Source organism: Benincasa hispida, chromosome 10 (genome assembly GCF_027475165.1).
Source record: "Benincasa hispida cultivar pf3 chromosome 10, pf3_genome.v1.1, whole genome shotgun sequence".
In the NCBI taxonomy this organism is placed as follows: Eukaryota; Viridiplantae; Streptophyta; class Magnoliopsida; order Cucurbitales; family Cucurbitaceae; genus Benincasa; species Benincasa hispida.
In genome coordinates this window covers 41722477-41743993 of record NC_143487.1, presented here as the reverse complement: position 1 = coordinate 41743993, position 21517 = coordinate 41722477, and the positions used below count along the sequence as shown (strand labels likewise).

Genomic DNA, 21517 nt, shown 5'->3' with positions numbered 1-21517 from the left:
TTGCTCAATATATTTGGTGAAGGAAGCTGGAAAAATACTGCTCAACTTAGGACAAACAGTAACATCGACTTCCTTTATATTTGGAAATGCCAAAACCTCACCAACATCATTGCTCCACACGTATTTTAAATTCGGTAGACCCTTTAGAATTATTCTTGCCAATGGAAGTGGAACTACTTCTGTATCACCAGAACTCAGCTTTTCAATGTCAAATATTCTTTCTAATAACTCACAAGAAAAGATGCACAATGTATTTAAAAACACAAATGATGTCACTATATTCGAAGGAAACATGCATCTCAACTTGTTGCAATCTCTAATAATTATCGATTGAAGTTTATAAAAAGAACTTGTAATCGGCGCATTATTATGCCATAACATTTCCAAATTGTTTCCTCCCATAATCGATAAGTTCTCCGGACATGAAACCTGCAATTTTATATTTATATTTAGGATTGGTTGTATATTAATAGTAAAAAATAGCAACACCTTAAATTACTTGCAAATATAAAAAATATTTAAGTCCAATCCATACAAAATTTCTTTAAAGCTCATTAACCCAAGTCCATTAGTGATAGATTTTCACAATTAATGTTTATCACTAATATTGATACAATTCTATATCAATACCTATCACTTTGTAGCCTTTTATTATTGATAATTTACTTAGTTATACAATTGTATTGTCACTAGAAACAAATTTGTATTGATGTTTATTAACGTCTATCATTGTAACTATCAGTAACTACACTTAACAATAGTAATGAAAAAAAATATGAGTAGTAGGGTTCTTTTAGATTTAAAACCTTTATTCATAGACTCCTAACTGTTATATCCAATTAGTGATAAAAGTTAATCACAATTAGGCTTCTTTTAAATTGGGGTAAAATAAGAATGTCCTAATTATCATTTTCCATGTTTGTAAAACCACAGACTTTTTTAGAAAAAAATACACGACGTGTGGGTCAGTAGGTACACCGAAATATCTCGCTTAAGTTGACACATTTATAGCACTTTTATCATATCTCACTTTCTATTTATATATATCAATAAAGTAGAGAAGAAAACAAAGGAGGACTGGAGGAAAGCTTTTCAATTGAGAGCAATAGAAGATATATCGTTTGTAAGACCATAGATAATTTGCTATATCTACAAACTAATAAAATAGAATTGACATCCACTACCGTTTTTAGTGCGGATGAAGTCCATTTGATATCAAGACATTTAATAAAAAAGGGGAAAAAGAAGATAAAAGTCGATGGATTTATTATTTTTTACTTTTAGCTAAGACTTTTAGAATATCTTTAGTGTAATTTTTAAACAAAATGTTATTTTTCTAAAAGAAAGTCAAAATCAAAATGCAGTCATCACTTAAATGTTAGTGCTTATGAATGTTTGGGAATGATGATTGAAGTAGCTATTCTAGCAAAGAGATGTACAATTGATTTTGAAAAATTAATTTTCATAAAATCCTATTTGTTATGGGTCATTTTGGACTAGAAGTCAAAATGTGAAAAAAAACAGAACATTAAGGATAAGATTGGAGCAACATTAGTCATGTGAGTGTCAAAGGGGTGCAAGAAACGCGCCAAGGGAGGAAGAGATTAGAAGAGAGAGGAAATTGAGCTTGGGGCTCATGATTTCTGTCTCAACCATAGAGGTCAAGGGCGAGCCACTTAGGGCCAAACAACCCAACCCTATGGACAACTTTCTTTCCTTCACGGGGCCCACTTCCTACAGGCCACTTTTATCGCCGGCGTGGTAGCTAGAATTAGCATTCCAGATAATTTTCGGATTAGGAACCCTAATATTTACCATCTAAAGATAAGATACCGTAGCTCCATAAAAAGGTAAGTTCATCTTCATGCTAGTCGCTTGCTCTGACCATTTGCTAAATACTTACTTAAGCATTGAAGTTCAGTGACAGACACTGTACCACTATTTTCTTCTTCTTTGTCATGCAGGTCGTCTTTCTTTCCAAGAATTACAAATTCATCTTTGAAGGTACGTTAAGGCCAGGCGGGTCATTCTTTCTAGAATTTGCAATCAACAGTTGGTGCTGTTTGTGGTGACATGAGTGAGCTTACGACCTTTGCAAATTTTAAAGTTGCACCAGGGTCTTACAACGAGATGGAAAGATGTGATGGTTACAATTCTGGTCATCCAGATGATCACGGAGGGACGTTCCTTCCTGCGTACGTAGATGGTACAATTGTTGTTTCAAAAGAAACTTCTTGGTTAATGATTTTGTCATGTATAGACTTTCCAACTTTAACCAAAGACTAACTACACTTTCTTCATCCAATGACTTTGATGATGATGTCATCATCCAAATACAACATGTTATCGAATGGACATTTTCCTCCAGAGTCTGCCATCTTCATCATCCCTGGCTACCTTCTTTAACTTATCAGTCAATGGCGTCCATGGGGCAGAGGGAGAACGATTGTATTAGAGAGAATATTACAGAATACATAATTGTGGTGCCTGTAGAGTTAGAGAGTTTATATCATGCACTTTTCTAATCCATGGGTCATAATCATAAATAAATCATAAATAATTAAATATGTCAAATATGAATTCAAAATAGGTTTCTTGGTCATTGCCCCTAAACCCCCATCAAGGTACATCGCCCTTAGACCCCAGCTCACCGACCGGAAAGATAACAGATTGAAGGCATTCCAATAAAGAAGAAGGGAACGTTCAATAGAAATTATAAAGATCAAGGTCCACCTCAAAAAGCTCTAAGAGATTCAGTTAGAATCTTCGCAACCCCATAAAGAGAATTGTGCTTAGGGGGAAGATATGAGAAAATTTAACACACATGGTTAGAAATCAGGTAAGAGACAATATGAGAATGAAAAATTGTGAAGACAAAGAAAAAAAAGTAGAAATTATTAAATCTGCTCAACTCACCTTGATATTGAAATTCGAGGTTGAGGTCGTGGAGAACTAAGGCCAGACTGAGGTGAACTCAGATCGAGGTCGAAGAGAACTCAAGCCAGACTAAGATGAACTCAAGCTAGGTCTAGGTCAAGGTTGAGGTCAATCATTCTTTGGCAAATAAAGATAAGGTCAACAATCCCTTAGTTGAAGTTGACCTAAGGGGACAATCTATAGAAGAACTCAAGTCCATCCCTTTCACATCCAAGGAAAATAGAGTAATTTCAGAACGAAGTTGGGGGTTGAACAGAGAGCCAGTCTTGTTAAATTTTTTTTTTTAAACAAATACAAATGTATACATTTTGGTTACATGAAGAAATACTAAGAATAGATTCTAATATGATCAATTTTTCCTTGCATTAATCAATTTAGGTAGAAGGTTACACCTTTATTTTAAGGCACATAAAATTATTGTCTTAACTCTTTCATAAGACATGTATTATAGAAACAATAGGCATTGGAATGATTTATAAGTAATAGAATTAAGAAAACATAACATTCACTATAAACTAAGAACATCTATGAAGGGCCATCTCATAGCTGACTTTGTAGCAGAAGTGACATCAACCACAGAAAAATGTTGGCCCAGGAAAGGTCGAGGAAAATTCATACAACACCTAGACTAAGGCCAACCTCGCCAGGTTCAAGTCGAGGTGAACTCAGGTAGAGCTAGGCAAGGCGAAGACTGAGGTGAATTTTCTCCGATCGATTGGTTTAGAAACTCAATGGACCTTGTTCGCCAATGGATCAACAATGCAAAAGGGGTTAAGAGTTGCAAGACAAATAGGCCAAAGAAAAAAGAATGAAAATGTATTTACCTAATGCCAGATAAATGCTTATATCATTATCAAAATATGAGATCAAACAAATTCCAAGGTCTTAGAATGCCAATGTTTATTCCATGGCTCAATTAGCAAGTGTCTATGAGATAGAGTTGAATAGAACATTTCCAATGGAAGCACTGTTCTAGCCAAGTCTCCCTGAAATAAAATCATAAAACATAAAGAATCCTAGTAACCACAAAATTTAATTCGAGATGAAAACAACCTATAAAGGACCATATCAAGGTTGTTAAAGTAGTTTGACCTGGAACCTATTCCTGAGCTGGTCATGGAGGAAAGATCCTCCCACATCAATGGAGTATAGAGTATATGAGAATATATTATTAGCTAAAGGTAAATCGGCTCGAAAAATGATCCAAGACTAAAAAATGGTTAAGGTTGACGAGATCAAAGTCTGAGTCGCCCTATGACTCTTAGGACGAGGTGAGCCATCCCAATATAAAGTCAGTTTTCTAGTTCTCCAACCACAGTTTGAGACTGCAAGGTGGTCAAAGCTCGTGATATCGAGGCCTAGGTCGATCTATGACTCTGAGCCTAAGGTGAGCTCAATTCTCCAGAGAGCTCACTTTGTAGCTCTCCAACCCTAGTTTAAGGTAGCAAGATGGTTAAAGATCTGGTAGATTTATGACTTCGAGGCTAAAGTGAACTCAACTCTTTATAGAGCCTGATTTGTGGTTCTCCAACCGCGATTTGAGACTGCAAGATGATAAAAAAACCTGAAACTCACGTCAACTAATGACTTAGAGGCCAAGGTAAACCCATTTCTTCATAGAGTCTACTTCATAGAAAAGAATAAGATCAATTAAAACCAAGGAACCCAAAAAATTAGCTTATTGAGTTTGATGGGTCATTTTAAGGGATAATCAAGGGCATGCCCCTACGATTTTTATGATTAAAGAAAACCTAAAATCAGTCCTTTGGGTCTTGATTGATTTTTCCAAAATTGATTTGAGATTCATCAAGGAGATTTTTCAATAAAGCCATTTTGATGGCTATAAATAACCCAAAACTCATAGGTGCACACCTTGAAGGGAATTTGAATACCTATGGTGGAAGCAATCGAATGCATCGATATCTATTTTCATTTTACAGAACAATAGAATTTAGAGTTGACGGAAACATAGGATAAAAAAAAACCTATTGAGCGTGTTTCTCTATACAAAAATAGAGAGGAATAGGGTTTGAGAGAAACTCACCCTTGAGCTACCGTTTTCTTGCTTCCTCTCCACAACATGTCTTCTTCTCTTAATCACACAAACTCGACACCACAAACGAGAACACAGTAGTGATGAAGAAGATACCACCATGAAATCTTCCTTGTTATTCTTAGGGATGAGAATTGCGTAGAGTTGTGGGCTTGCACTCAATCTTGATGAGGAAGAAGTATGAGAGATTGAGTTATTTTTCATCGAGAACCATGAGAGTACAGAGAGGTAAGAGGAAGGAGAAGAAGTTGAAAGAACCCATTTCTCACTCTTCAAAAAAAAAAAAAAATCACGCATTGAGTGGTTGAGAGGGTTTAGTTGTTCCCTCCCCTTTTAATTTCAAAATTCAAATTCAATAATTTGAATTTTAATAATAATAATAATAGTACCGATAATAATAATAATATATTAACTAACTTCATATATATAAATATTAAACTATATGTTATATCACATATAACATATAGTTTATATTATATTGACATAATATAACTTATATAGTTTTATATAAACCACGTTCATATAAATTAATATTTGAATTATATTCAATCAACAATCTCTTTCATCAAACTATATAGATTTAATATGAATTATTTTCAAATTAATTTTAAAGTATAGTTTCAATATGAATCATATTTATATAATTAATATTTGAATCATATTCAAATATTTATTGCTCTTATAAAACTAATTGAATATGAATTATATTCACATGAAATTTTAACATATAAGTTTTTATATGAATCTCATTCATATAATAAATATTTGAATCATATTCAAATGTTTATTTCCCTCATTAAATTATATAACGTATCACCATACTATATACTTTATAATGTATAAATATATATTATCCAATCATACTTTATACAATTAATTCCCTTTAATTAATTTGAACAATTCAAATTAAACCAAAATTAATTTGATTCTCATTAGTTCTTATTAAGCTAACGAGCGGACCTTATAGATTTATAGATTAAAGCTCCAATGATACTTGATTAATTAATTAAACTCTTTAATTAACTTAATCAGCCTTCATTAACTACTACTTCACTAAATACCAACAACTGCCCTCTTCACACTATAAATATATTTATGTATCCATTGGATATAACCACTCAACAATGTACATTGACCCTTCACAAACTACTCGTAAGTACAATTGGGTCAAAATTATCGTTTTACCCTTGTAGTTACATCTAACTCCCCAAGTACCATTGGTTCATCTAATGAAAAATTAGTCATAGTCCAACTATGACTGAACTCCTCTTGGGAAAGCAGAGGGTGAGGCGCCTCATTGTTCAAACCCCCGAATCAGCCCTTAAGGGAGAAATTATCTACTTACCCTAATAGTAGGAAAGGAGTGAATTTCTTCTTATGTAGTTGTGTTCCCAGGTCCCCAATTAGACGAATACCTAAATTGGCAGGCTTATTAAGCCGATGAATCTGACAACTCTCGTCCATATAAATCAAAGAACTGCCTTCATAAGCAGGAGTTCACAACTCACTCAGGATTAAGGTCAAGCCACCTATGGTCACATCTTGGTGAAATATAAATCTCTTCTAGCAACGGTGTTATAAAGAGAGACTCAAACATTTTATAGTCCGGTCTTATACACACTCTTTATATAGAATACCTCCACTCACGTGTCTCCATGAATGATCAGGATCAGGTCCTTTGTAACACTCTATAACAATTGTAATATTTACAAAGCAGGTCGTATCAGTAGTGTTACTAGGATAAGACACGCAACCTTATCCATATACTACAAACCATTTAGGTTATCACTTAAACATGATCTACCTATATGTCTCCACATACATGTTTAATTTGCATTAGATAACCTTGGATCTTAGTTTAGTGGATTATTGCACAAGTTACATAAACATTAATCAACTATTGATTTAACTAACATATTATTACGAGTCATTAGGGCAAACATCTCAACACATCTTATCTCAACTCAACTTTCCAAACAATCCCAAAGTGTTTTATATTAGCTCTAATCCAACAAAACCAATAGATAAGACCTGTTTTAGAAACGTGTTAACCTTCGAAAAATCCAAGATATTAGCTCTAGCCATTATTTTCCCATTCTAAACGTTGCCCCAAATTTTAAAGATTTTCCTAGAATAAAAAATTGTGGTAGCCATGATTTTTACATTCTTAAACCTCGTTAAAAGTTGTTGCTAGTTGTATTGAGTCGGTCTAGTCACTTCTTAGTTTCTAGGAAATAGTTGAAGTTATTTTTAGTTGTAGTCAAGTCTAAGTTCTTATTCTTGTGGAGTTAGTGGGATTAGTTGCTAACATGGTGGAATCTATTTTTAGACTTAAGATATGTATTTATATGGAGTTTTCTAGAATGAAATTTATACACTTCCCATTTTTCTCATTTCTTCTCATTAATTAGAACAACAGTGGTATCAGAACCGTCAATTTTTAAGGGATCTATGAGTGAGAATCAGTGAAATATCTCCTAGAGAAACTAAGTGATACATCTGTGAGAGTTGTTAGAGATGGAACTAGGATCAAACAGTCTTTCCTCATTGGCTCTACCTGTGTTTGATGGTGAAAATTACCAGGCATGGGCCACCAGAATGCAAGCCTACATGGAGGGTTGTGATTATTGGGAAGCAATTGAGCAAGACTGAGATTACTCCATTTCCTGGTAACCCAACAATACATCAGATCAAGACTCACAAAGAGAGGGTCATAGGAAGGAAAAAGCTCGAGCTTGCCTATACGTAGCTGTGTCTCCCGCCATATTCAACAGAATTATGGCCTTGAATCAACAAAAGAGATCAGAGAGTTCCTCAAAAGTGAGTATGAAGGTGATGAGAAAATTAAAGGCATGAAAGTGTTGAATGGTGCGAGAGTTCAAGAGAATCAAAATGAAGGATTCTGAGTCCATTAAAGAGTACTCAGATAAGTTGATTAGGATTGCTAACAAGGCAAAAGCATTAGGACCCAATTTATCTGACAATAAATTGGTTCAGAAGATTCTAGTTTCAGTACCTGAGAGATATGAAGCTACCATTGCTTCCTTAGAAAATAGTAAAGACCTCTCAAAACTCAAGGTGATAGAAGTGATTAATGCTTTGAAAGCACAAGAGTAGAGAAGGTTGATAAGACAAGAAGGAAGTATTGAGGGGGCATTGAAAGTTAGAGTGCAGCAGGGAGAAGGTGAAAGAGAGAAGAATGGGAAAGGGAAGAAGGGAAGTGGCAGCAGTAGCTCAGAGTCTGCTGCAAAGGATGCTGGTAGTACATGCAAGCACTGTGGGAAGCAGAATCATCTGTATTTTAGATGCTGGAGAAGGCCAGATGTGAAGTGTAGAAGGTGTCATTTATTGGGGCACATTGAATGATTCTATAATGAAGCAAAAACTCAATAGCAAGGAGGAGCACATGTTGTAGTACAATAAGAAGAAGATCAACTCTTTGTGGCTACTTGTTTCTCATCAGTCACTCAATGTGATGGTTGGTTGGTTAATAGTGAGTGTACCAATCACATGACAAGTGACAAAGAGTTGTTCAAGGACCTTGACAAGTCATTCAATTCAAGGGTGAAGATAGGAAACGACGAGTATCTAGAAGTAAAGGGGAAGGGCACAATGTCAATAGAGAGCTGTGCTGGAACCAAGTTGATTATTGCAGTGTTGTTTGTCCCTGAAATTGATCAAAATTTGTTAAGCGTTGGTCAATTAGTAGAGAACGGATTCAAAGTGGTGTTTGAAGAAGGAAAGTGCCTCATTTCTGATTCCAATTAAAATGAGTTGTTCAAAATAAAGATATAGCACAAGAGCTTCTCATTGAATCCACTCGAGAAGAAGCAGATAGCTTTCAAGTGTCAAGTAAATGACACTGGGTTATGGCACAAGAGGTTGGGGCATTTTCATAAAAAAGGGTATGCACAAGTCTGGTGAATTGATTTTTTTGAGATTTTTGCACCAGTTGCAAGAATGGACACAATCAGATTGCTACTGGTTGCATCAGCCCAACATGGATGGAAATTGTATCAGCTAGATGTGAAGTCAACATTCCTAAATGGAGTGTTAGAAGAAGAGATCTATGTTGAGTAAGCAGACGGATTCATCATACCAGAACAAGAGCAGAAGGTTTATTTGTTAAAGAAGGCTCTCTATGGGTTTCAGCAAGCTCCTAGGGCATGGTACAACAAGATGGATGATCACTTGCTGAACTTGGATTTTGTATGAGTCATTTTGAAGCTCTTAGGAGCAAGTTAGGTGTTTGCAATATTTGAGTTAGGAGGAGAATGTTAGTAACTCAAAATTGCAAATTAGTTTTTTAGTTAGTCTAGTCAATTCCTAATTTCTAGGAAATAGTTTAATTTATTTTTAGTTGTAGTCAAGTCTAAGTTCCTATTCTTGTGAAGTTAGTGGGATTAGTTGCTAACATGGTTGAATCTATTTTTAGACTTAAGATATGTATTTATATAGATTTTTCTAGAATGAAATTTATACACTTCCCATTTTTCTCATTTCCCTCTCATTAGTTAGAACCACAAATTTAAAAAAGTATTTAGTCTTGGTTCTATAGTTTAGTTGAAATATATTGCTAGCATGACACAACCTAGATTAGATTAGTAATTTGAATCATACAGAAATAATGCCCAAACATAATCTTTCTAGCAATAAAATGATATGAAAAAAAGTGGTCAAAGCAATAAGACACACATACCTTGTGAGTGAAAAAGGGTTTTGGATCGGGTGCTGGTAATACTGAGACTTTATCGTCTATTCCATTTGAAAATGTTTCCATTTCATTGCATTCTTCTATGTCCAACATCTTCAACAAAGGAAACTTAAGCCTGCATTTTCCAGAGTAAAAGCTGGCTAGTGTTGGTAAATTACGTAAATAGACTTCAGTTAGTTTGATAAATATAATTATTTCACTCTTTTCTTCTTCTCCTTCTCCTTCTACCGCAACTATGGATGTCATTCCTTTACAACAAAATATTTTAATGCTATTGAGATTCACCAGATTTTTAAGGTTAAACAAATTTATCATTCCATCGCAATCATAAACTTCAAGATCAACCAAGTTGAAGAATTTGATGGTGGTCATTTGATTGATGTTATTCCACACTTGCATAAGCTTAGGAAGATTACGCAATTCTAAGTTCTTCAAATTTGCACATCTTTGGTACAAAACTTCAGTCATCTTCAATGGCAAAGTAATCATTTTATCATCTTCAGACCCAATCAATGTAAGACTTTCGAGTTGAAGAAACTTTGATATCCGCCAAAAACTCTCCTTCATTGCTAGCTTACAAGACATTGTGAATGTTCTCAAGCTCCGAAACAACACAACCTGAAAAACACACAAAGTCCCTCAACTATTATTATTTTGACGACATAACAAAATGTTAATTAGTACCAGTTTGAAACATATAATAATACTGAAGGTGTACTAATTACCTGTCCCAACTCTGATGCTTCATCCACCGGAAATATTTCATTTTGCTCATCCACTGTTAAGCTTTCAATTTGTTCAAAATATTTGGTGAAGGAAGCTGGAAAAATACTTCTCAACTTAGGACAATCAGTAACATCGACATTCTTTAGATTTGGAAATGCCAAAACATCATTAACATCTTTGCTCCACACGTACTTCAAATTTGGTAGACTACGTAAACGTAAGAATGTCAATGGCACTACTTTTTTATCACAAAAGATGGGGTTTTCAATTTCAAATACCCTTTCTAATAACTCACAACCAACAATATCCAATGTATCTAAACAAACAAGTGCCGTCACTATATTCGAAGGAAGAATGCATCTCAACCTGTTGCAACCTTTAATAATTATTGCTACAAGTTGACTAAAGGAACTTCCAATCAGCCCATTATTATGCCATAACATCTCCAAATTGTCCCCTCTCGTAATTGATAAATACTTCAATTTAGGAAATGAAACCTGCGATATCGTAATCCTTCAGTTAAAAAAGTTAGGATAATCTTAATTACCAATTGTATTTTAAGAAAATTCACAAATTCGTCATTATATGTTTCAATTTGATAATAACATTAAAATCTAAACATGTTTCCCAAAAAAGTCTTAGTTTTCTTTTTAAAACTTGTACCAAATTATTTAAAAAATAGTATAATGTTTTCAAAAGAAAATTATCGAATAAAAAGTTATAAAACAAAGAGAATTATTCATTAAAGTAGCAAATAAACGGCGAAGAGCAAAATTTTATGATACATACCCGTTGATCAAAGAAGGGAATCATAGTTTGTGGACTTTGTTGGATGAATGGTTTAGTGCAGAAACTTGTAAGTTTTTGCAGACCCTCAAGATGTAAAGTTGTCAAAGGAGATTCAAAAATGGCATTCTGGTCTTCAATTTCTACTGATACAATCTCATCCATCGTATTACAATAATTGACCTCAATCTTTTGAAGATTTGAAAGGCCTTCAAAAATAAAGAATGAGAAAATATTCCTGAGCTGCTCGCAAGTTCCTATTTGTATGACTTTAAGCTTTTTGAAAGGGTTTGTCGTAACATCCCTTGGAACTAGACTCTCCAACATCATCATTCTACCAAGACCCAACCACTCCAAAGAAGTAAAGTCATTTCCCATTAGATATGACATTTTTGAATTTCCACCAATCCCAAGACATTTCAACAGAGGATAATCATTTCCATTTGGTTTGAAAATAACATCTGCAAAACCTACGGAATCATTTACAATCAACTGTTCGGTTCTTTCTAATAATATGTCAAATAAAGAACCAATCTGCGATTCCATATTAAAGTATAATCTTTTTTTCGTAATTGCAGGAACTCAACATTTCAATATGACCAGCAAGAAGATTCCTTGTACCAACACAAATAATGAATTCTCTTATCTTCTCCAAAGTTTGTGAACTCAAATCTTTTAAGACAATACTAGCCTTCGAAATTTGTAATTTTAAAATAAAAAGATGTTGTAGCAATTCAACTCTGAAAGTTGTGCATTCTGAATCCATTTATTCTCATACCATACTGCTTCTCCCCGTTCTTTAAAGCAATCTTGTATATCCAGCTCTTCTAGTTTGGTCATACTTGAAATAATGTTTGGGCGAATCACTACCAAATTCGAGCATTTGGACACAACTAGTACCTTAAGTTGTTTTAATTCACTCATAGTTGCCGGTAACTCTGTGATCCTCAAAATTTCCAATTTCTTTAAATGGCTGATTTGATCAATATTTGTACACTCACAATCTGACAGACATAATGCTCCAAGTTTCTTTAATGATGTCCATAGTAATGATGGAACATGAATCTCTTTCAAGTCTAAAACTTTAAGATTTTCCATTCCTTCAAAAAATGCATCTATAGTTTCAATGCTTACATCTGAGAGTTGAGCAGAAAATCTTAATATCAACAACTCTAGTTTTGGAAAATGGTTGCAAAAGTCCTTACGGTTGACGAAGATTGCACGATAAGATCCAAATTTATCTTCATCTAGCCCTACGTAACTTGTACATCCATAGCTAAGTGTTGGCATGTTAGTCGTTGATGCAATATGTATTGCAACATCACGAACTATATCATGCATTTTAACATATCTGTCATCCCTTGGATACATGTACTTTTAGAGTTGAAGTAAAGAAGAAGATGTAAGATGGTCAAGCAATTTAATTATACTGTTTCTTGCGTCGCCCCAAGTATTTATCCCTTTCAACAATCTCATACCCATTGCATATACTTGCAAATCTTTGGTAGAAATGTAATAATCATCTGGAAATACACTGCAAATTAGAAACAGTAACTTGGCTTCTTCTCCATCCAAATAATCATAACTCAATTTAAGTGAAGCATAGACTTTATCAGTCACACCTTTAATATTCATTGGAATGGAATTTTTCAATTTAGTTAAAGCATCCTTCCAACAATCTATTGGTTTCTCTTTCAATGCTTTTGCAATGGTATCAAGTGCAAGTGGTAATCCTCCACATTCTCTTACCACCTCTTTTGCAACAATTTCCATATCAACTGTATTAAACTGATAATCAATTATTGTTTTGAAAAACGTCCAAGACACTTTTTTGTTCAGACAAGTCACCTCAAAACAATCATTTCCATTGATCATGTTATTGGTTAAAATATTTTCATCTCGACTTGTGATAAGTACCTTACATCCTTCTTTACTTAATGGAATTCCAACCTCTTTTATAAGATCATATTCCTTCCACAAATCATCAAATACAATGAGGATATTACCTTTCATTTCCACCAACATATTTCGTAGAAAGGATGCTCTTCCCTCCTTACTCTTCGGCATTTCTTTATTCAGGATATCTCCAATTTGTTGTTGCATCTGCATTATATCATTAGATTGGCCTACAACAACATCAATCACTCGATCAAATAATTTGTTTTCTAACACCAATTTCTTAACTTCGTTGAGCAAACAGGTTTTTTCAACACCTCCCATACCATATACCCCAACCTTATTGACCTCGGGCTTTTCAAGTGCACCCTTAATTTGTTCCGCCAATGACTTCTTTGATCCTAAAACTTGATAGCCTTCGGGAAGGATTGTATTCTTAGTATCTGGTAAAGGTGCAGGACAACCAACTTCCACAAAGTTCTTTCTTCTGTTTATGAGTTCAAGGATATTATTCACCATCTTCTTTCTCTTTCAACTTAGATGGTGTCGTTGGACAATGTTGAAGCAATGTGGGCTGGAATTGGATAGTTCATCATATTTTGCCTTTTCGTTATCCACATCGCTCAACCACTTTGTGACTTCCTCAGAGATTGTATATGCCTTGCTTCTTGCCTCTTCAACCCTTTGATCCACATTCCTTTTCATTGTCTCAAGACTTTCAAGTTGCTCTTCAAGCTCTTTCTTGTTTCTGTTGTAGAAAACAACGTAACCAAGTTGATGTCCAATTGGTTTAAACACATACTTTCCTATTTCTGTTACAATGCCTACTGCAACATCCATTAGAAATGCCATCTTTTGTTATTCTTCTTTTGATCTCCCTTTAAACTCTTTGTTATCCTTTCATTTTCTGTGGAATGAAGATGGTTAAATTTTGTATATATGTATACAAAGAATGAACAATGTTTTATCAGAGTAATGGATTCAGTTAGATAAACATTTTATACATGTATTAATAATATCGGCTCCTATAACAAAATGAGGCTAAAATATTATAAAAATAGCAAAAGTTAATATTAATTGCAAAACGACCATAATTTACCTTCAATTGATAGAAAATGTCTGAAAATCTCATTCAACTACAGACACGAAATTCCAAATATCAATCATAGATAGATGGTGATAAAATGTCTATCATTCTCTATTTAGATTAGTGATAGACAGTGATAGTAATCTATTCTCGATTCTATTTCTATCACTAATAATAAAAGTTTATCACTGTTATACTTATTTGATACAGTATTTGTTTGAGTTTGTGTATATTGATATATGGATAGTTTGTTTTTACATGTAGCCTTTTTAATAATTTGAAGCCAAAGAAACAACCAAAACCTACAGTACATAGACAAACGCTATAGAAATATATTTGATAGAATTATAAGCATACAACTGTTTTTTTTTTATAGAAATATGTTATTAATAATCTCTAATGTTAAGGACAAGTTCTCATATACTCTAGTACAAATATATAGAAGAGTATCAATATATTAATCAAACATGATAAAATTAATAAGGTATACTTTGCTAAGGACCATGTTAAAAGAACAGAGGCTAAATTAGTAGATCCATCAAATCAATTAAAACTTTATAAACGTCACGAGTTAAAAAAATTGCTTGATCAAATTTAAAATGTTACCTGATTGTTGTCCAATTGTTGTATTGTGAAAGAGGTTAAAATATCAAAGAAACGTTATCAATTATATGTATCTATCACTAATATAATTCTATTAAGGAAATATAATAGTCTGTAGTGATAACATGCAATCATTGAAAGACATTTACTATCAATAATATTTTTGTATAATTGATATTTACCTATGAAGTATCATATACTTCATGTGAGGCAAAGAATCAATATCAGACACGTATCGAATACCGATACCTCTAGATACTTTCTAGATACATATCAGACACGCGATTTGACGTATCTATTTTTACATGTATTTTCTTTAAAGAAAAAAGACAAGCAACTCATCTAATCTTTCCCAATCTAAAACTAGGAAATCTATTTCAAAAGTCTACTACTTGAATCTAAAACTAAAAGGAAAAAAATAAATAAATAACGGATCAAACCCTAGACTATAATCATCTAATCTCCATCTTCACATTTGAGTCCCCACAAAGTCCACTAAAATATAAATCATTGGATATCTTCAAACAATTCAATGAAGAAGTTCTTCGTTTATCTTCATACTTCTCCCTTTAATCTTCTTCTTCTTCTTTGCAATATGAGTCACTTTTCTATCACATTTTATTAACTATTGTGATCTGACATCTTAGATGTTGCTTTTTTTGTATTGTATTTAAGTATTTGTATTCTATTTTGTGTTATTGTTATTAACTTGTATGCTAAATTTATCTATATCCTAAATTTTTTTAAAGAAAAAAACAAGTATTTTCAACGTATCAGTATCCTTGTTTTTTGGAAATATATATATATATATATATGACGCATCCTTAGACGTATCCGTATCTTAGTTTTTTATAAATTGATGAATTGTCGTATCCGATCGTATCTGTATCATGTAGCCGTATCTGTGTCTGTGCTTCTTAGATATTTGCCTTAATTTTATCTCCAATATCACTAATACATGGATATCACTTATATCAACCTAATTTACCTCATTGATATTACTAATATCCACATAAATCCTATCATGGAATATTAGAAATATTGTTGATTTCATCGATGCACGGATATCTCTAACATCTACCTAAATTCTACCTTCGATATCCCTATCACTGATATCTACTTAAGTTATATCACGGATATCATTGATATCGACCTAATAACTTCTATGGTTGATACATATATATCACTAATGTCACTAACATTATCAGTGATATCATGATACATAGACAATCAGCATAAAGAATTCATATTGTCCTTTTTTTTGTACATCCCAAAATTTTATGTAATTTAATTTCAGTTATTGTGTAATATTTTAAGATAATTTTTTAATTTTTGAAGCTTAAATTGAATTATTGTAAAAGGACAATTAAATTTTAAATTTTTGCTTAAGTGAAGGATTTTGAAGTTTAAGTTTTAAATTAAGGAGAATTTGGGAATGATTTCAATTTTAATTTTATTTGAAAAATTGAATTAAAATTGGGGAATTTAGAATTTGTTTTTAAGTAGAGAAGGAAATTAGATTATTTTATCTGGTTAAGGATTAAAGATTTCAAGAGATTTTGAGATTTGGATTCCTAAAGAAATTTAAATTGAATTTGAAATTTAAATAGGAAATATTACATATAAAGGAAAAGAGTTGGGATTTTGAAATTAGATAAGGAAAAGGAAAGGATTTTGGAATATTATATATATTTTAAATATAATATTAGTTAAAGTAAAAAGAAGAAAAAGAAAATAAAAATTTCTCTCTCTCCATTTCAAGCATGACCCTCCCGGGTTAGGTTGGGTTGAAAGACTTTTTAGACCCAAGCTAATTGTTTGGATTGTAAATTTTTTAAACCCAAATAACTCTTATTAAAAAATGAACCCAACCCAACCATGAAATATTTAGGTTGGGTTGATTCGGGTTAATCGGATAATTTATTTAAAATTTTGTTCTAAAAAAAGAAAATGTAAATATGTAAAATTCTAATTGAATTATTTTCATATATTGAATTAAGATTCAACTCAATTTCAATTTATATAATGAAAAAATTCTTTCTAAAGTGCAAAGAAAATACTTTTAAGAGTTGTTGAAGAATAAATTATTCAAAAAATATTGAAATTAAATAAAATTAAAATCAACATACGTATAAATAATTGTGTTATAAGTAATAAAATATATATATTTTAAAGTTAATAATAAATTCGGGTTGGTTCAGGTTGGTTTGGGTTATATTAGGTGAACCCATGAACCAACCCGACCCATAAAATTTTCATTTATTTGAAACCAACCCAAACCAAATGAGTTGATAACCCAACCCAACCCAAATGAGCTGATAACCCAATCCAACCCAAATGAGCTGATAACCCAACCTAAACCGTACGGGTTGGATTGGGTTGATCGAGTTTTTCGGATCATCGGGTTTTTTGAACACTCTTACCCTCTGTGAGTTATTCTTCGTGCGCTGCCCCAGCTCTAGCCTTGCCGGCGACTCCAATTGTGTCGTCTTCTTTGAGTAGCCTAGCAGTCTGCCGTTCACAAGTCCCATCGTTCTCCGCCTGAAGCTACTGTTCTCACCAGCTTGTCGGATATCTACAACCGCTCACTATCGAGACCAGAGGCCATCATCCGTCAGTCGTTCGCTCTGTCTGCCAACGTCCGCTTGTGGTCCGACGCTACTCCCAGTCGCAGGTCAGTTCGGCGTGTCTAGATATGGTCGCCTGCCACTATCTCATTGCTCTGTTGCCCTCTTCCAGATCCGACAGCCGTCGCCGTCCAAGATCTCTGCCTCCGCCATTTTACGTTGTTTCTCGCAGGAAGGTTGAAAACTTGAGTAAGATCTTTAGTTTTTTTTTTTTTTTTTTTGAGGGGTTTAATTAACAATTTGGTTTGGGTTAAAAAGTGTTAACCTCTCTTTGATTTGGATTTTAGATTCAAGATTTGGGAATTTTTGGGTCACTTTCATCGAAATAGAGACCAACTTTTGACATAAAATTGTTCAAGTTTGGTAGGTTTAGGTAAGTTTTTGGTTGGTCATATTATATTAATTGTGGAGAATTAAATTATTAATTTTGAAATTTGTTTATATTCATGTTGGCCAAAATAATTGGATTTTGGAATTAATTTTGGACCAAGTCATATATATATATATATATATATTTGGTATATAAAAATAGGGACATTTGGACTAACTTGGTTAATTGGATTTAGATCCGAAAGGATTAATTTAAATTTTGGGTTCCTTATTTTAGGCCATGGTCACTAAATTTTATAAATTCAAAAGCTTTAAGGAGATTATTTAGGTGGACCATTTTTGTAACTTAATTTGTGGTAAGTAATCTTACTACTGGATCCACGTTTGTGCCAAATAATAAGATTTAAGAGTAATTCAAGGATTTTGAGATTGTTTGCAACAAGATGCATGAGAAATACAAACCTATCTTAAATATGTTAGAACATGATATGACAACGAGCATGAGTTAAATTATTAATATGATTTGTTAAAAGATTGTATGTGTGTGGTAATGTATTTTCATGTTTGTGGGATTATGTTTTATGATAAATGTTATTTATGACAGTGATAATGACCCACTACTGTAGTTATGTACCCACCAAAGGTTGTGTTTCTTTCCTCTGAGATTCTCCAGAGATTTGCATTTCCTTCGGGATTCACCAAAAGTTTGTGTTTCCTTCGAGATTCACCAGAGGTTTGTGTTTCCTTTGGGATTCACCAGAGGTTTGTGTTTCCTTTAGGATTTATCAGAGGTTGTGTTTCCTTTAGGACTCACTAGAGGTGGTGTTTCATTCAGGATTCATCAGAGGTTTGTGTAGAGATTTGTGTTTCTTTTGGGATTCATTAGAGGTTGTGATTTCCTTTGGGACTTTATCAGTGTTTAATGATCTTCTATGGGATTTCACTTGAGGTTTGTGGGTACGTCTCACTACAGTAGCTCGGGTTCAATTATACATTTGATGACCATCCATTGACAGCAGTGGTTTATGCATTTCCAACTAGAGAGTGGCGTCTAGAGGACATAGATGCTTAGCTTGACCCCAGTAGTGGGGTTAGTTACTGAGTATTTTATACTCATTCTTTCTCATATTTCTTTTTCATGTAAAAGTAAGAACGTGCCAGTGAATGAAAAGCGGAATCCGTAATCGAGTCACTGGATCCAGTTATATGCTTCCGCTCATGTTTTCAAGAATTCTTATGTTTTAAACCTTATGGACTGACGTTTGAACTTGAAGTTCTGATTTTCAAATTTTGTTAAATTTATAGGAGAATTTTCTAATTTTGTTCTATGTGTTTTTTTTAAGTCGCCATGTTCAATGAATTTTGGTTAATTATTTCTATAAAATATTATTTCGTTGAAAATGTCAATTTGAGTTATGCATGCATGTCTATAGTATCAACCTAGTTTCAGTCTTAGAAAGTCGGGTCATTACAGTTAGTATCAAAGCCCATATTTTGGGTTCTGAAGACTGGCTTACTATGTTAGTCTAGTTAGTCCCAGTGGCCTAGTAACAAATTCCTCATCATCGCTAGGTATGTTTTACAAGTAGAAGTTTTCAGTATGTTATGCATGGGAATAGTTTGGCATGATGCTTTATTAGACCTGTCTTTATGAGGAGAAATTTAGTAAAAAGCTAACTTTGAGTTCATGATAGGACATGACACCCAAGTATAAAGTAAAGAGAAAGATGCGAAGAGGGACTCAGGATCCCCAAGATCCAATTCCGCCTATTAGAGATCCATCCACGTCAGGGGTGCAGGACCACAACGCTCAGAACCTTCTTGTCCTGGAAGATCTAATTTTGCCACATAACCCTTTTAGGATAGAGGGGCAAGGAGTGCAAACAAGTGGTCGGACCAAGAATCCGACTAAGCCTACTAGACACCTTTTTCAACTACTTATTCAATTGAGCATACAACACTGGCTGCAGCAATAGAAGAAGCAGTCATAAAGATAGTGATTGTGTAGCTAAATGACATTGTGGCAAAGTAGATAGCCCATCATAACTAGTCACAAAAAAACCTACCCATGTAGGTCCAGATGCCTCAAATACAAGTCCAAAATTAGTTACAAAATCAAAATACGTCAGATCTGTCAACGGAGGCACAACATTTATGAGACTTCAGGAAGTATAACCCCCATACTTTTGAGGGGTTGCTAATGGACCCTATGAAGGCAGAGATGTGATTGTCCTCCATTGAGACTATTTTTTGCTACATGAAATGCCGGGAGGACCAGAGCTTCAGTTTGTAGTATTTATGTTGATTGATGATGTTGAGATTTGGTACCAATCGGTTGAGAATTTTTTGAACATCAGAGAAGGGTCAGCTATCTGGAACTAGTTTAAGGAGTAGTTCTACAAGTTGTACTTTTCTGTAGACACAAGGTATAATAAACAAGTAGAGTTCATAAATCTGAAGCAAAGGGTTTTGTCTGTGGTAAAATACGAACAAGAATTCACTGAGTTGTCTCATTCTACGCCCAAGTTGATGGCCACAGAGGGGATTAAGATAGAAAGATTCATCCAAGGTCTGAAGGATGAACTAAAAGGTCATGTACTACCCCATGAGTCCCTAGTTATGCAACAACATTGCGTATAATAGCCAGAATAGATTCCACTGCAGGAGGGTGGAACATGAGATCACAAAGAGTAGGATCCTCTTCAGGTCAGAAAAGGAAGGAAGATCAGAGGCCTCTAAAGCCTCCACAAAAGAGTCATAACACAGACATATCTCCACAAAAATGGGACCAATAGGGCTCCCAATCTATAGATGTTAAAGAGGTTAAGTTGATTTTTTCTTCATGCAGTAAACGACATTGGGGACATTTTCTAGCCGGTACTGGAGTTTGTTATTCGTGTGGATAGAAAGGGCACATGTCTGAGAAGTGCCCCAAGAGGTATGCATTTTGTAGAAGGAGCCAACCTACGAGCTCAAATTAAGGAGGTTCTAGCCGTCAGCAGCAGTAGGACAGAGTGTATTCCACCAATCGGTAGGAGGTTGAGAAGTCTAGCACTATAGTGACAGGTACACTCCAAATCTTGGGACATTATGCATTGGTATTGTTTGACTCTGGTTCATCTCACTCATTCATATCATCAGCATTTGTAACGCATGCCATGCTAGAGTTAGAACTCTTACAGTATTTCCTGTCAATTTCTACTTCGTTAGGAGAAATCATGTTAGCTACTTGAAAGATAAAGACATGTCAAGTAGCAATAGCAAATCATATGTTAGATGTGGCCTTGCTAGTTTGAAGCATGCGTGATTTTAATGTGATACTGGGCATGGATTGGTTGGCTGCTAATCATGCCAGCATAGACTACTCTTGCAAGGAGGTGATTTTTAACCCTCCTACGAAAGCCAGCTTTAAGTTTAAAGAGACTGGGACCGTAGTCCTGTCCAAAGTAATTTCAGCTATGAAAGCCAATAGGTTGTTTAACTAAGGTGTCTGGAGTATCTTGGTCAGCATGGTTGACACTAGAGAGGCTGAAGTCTTCTTTACTTCAGAGCCAGTAGTAAGAGACTATCCAGATATTTTTCCAGATGATCTCTTAGGTTTGCCGCCACTTCGAGAGATAGATTTTACTATCGAGTTAGAGTCAGGCACAACTCCTAGCTCGAAAGCTCCTTACAGAATGGTTCCAATAGAATTGAAATAGTTTAAGATTCAGTTGCAAGAGTTGTTGGATAAGTTTTTTATACGCTCTAATGTGTCA

At 34.0% G+C, this 21517-nt stretch overlaps 1 protein-coding gene and 1 pseudogene across 2 annotated transcripts in view; both read right to left on the bottom strand.

The window, feature by feature from the left end:
• Nucleotides 1-12978, bottom strand: part of LOC120087922 (uncharacterized) — a 13580-nt gene extending 602 nt beyond the window's left edge. The window contains exons 1-4 of one of the 2 annotated variants that reach the window (XM_039044934.2): nt 11220-12978; nt 10430-10927; nt 9690-10322; nt 1-429 (exon numbers count right to left, since the gene is read on the bottom strand). The exon at nt 1-429 is cut by the window's left edge and continues 69 nt beyond it. In XM_039044934.2, coding sequence (XP_038900862.1) covers nt 1-429; nt 9690-10322; nt 10430-10927; nt 11220-11762 — 2103 coding nt within the window. In that variant the 5' untranslated portion in view covers nt 11763-12978. The remainder of the gene's footprint in view (nt 430-9689; nt 10323-10429; nt 10928-11219) is intronic. The other variant, XM_039044935.2, reaches the window with a different exon arrangement.
• On the bottom strand, nt 12931-13964 carry LOC120087924 (putative disease resistance protein At5g05400; annotated as a pseudogene).
• Nucleotides 13965-21517: the final 7553 nt, after the last annotated feature.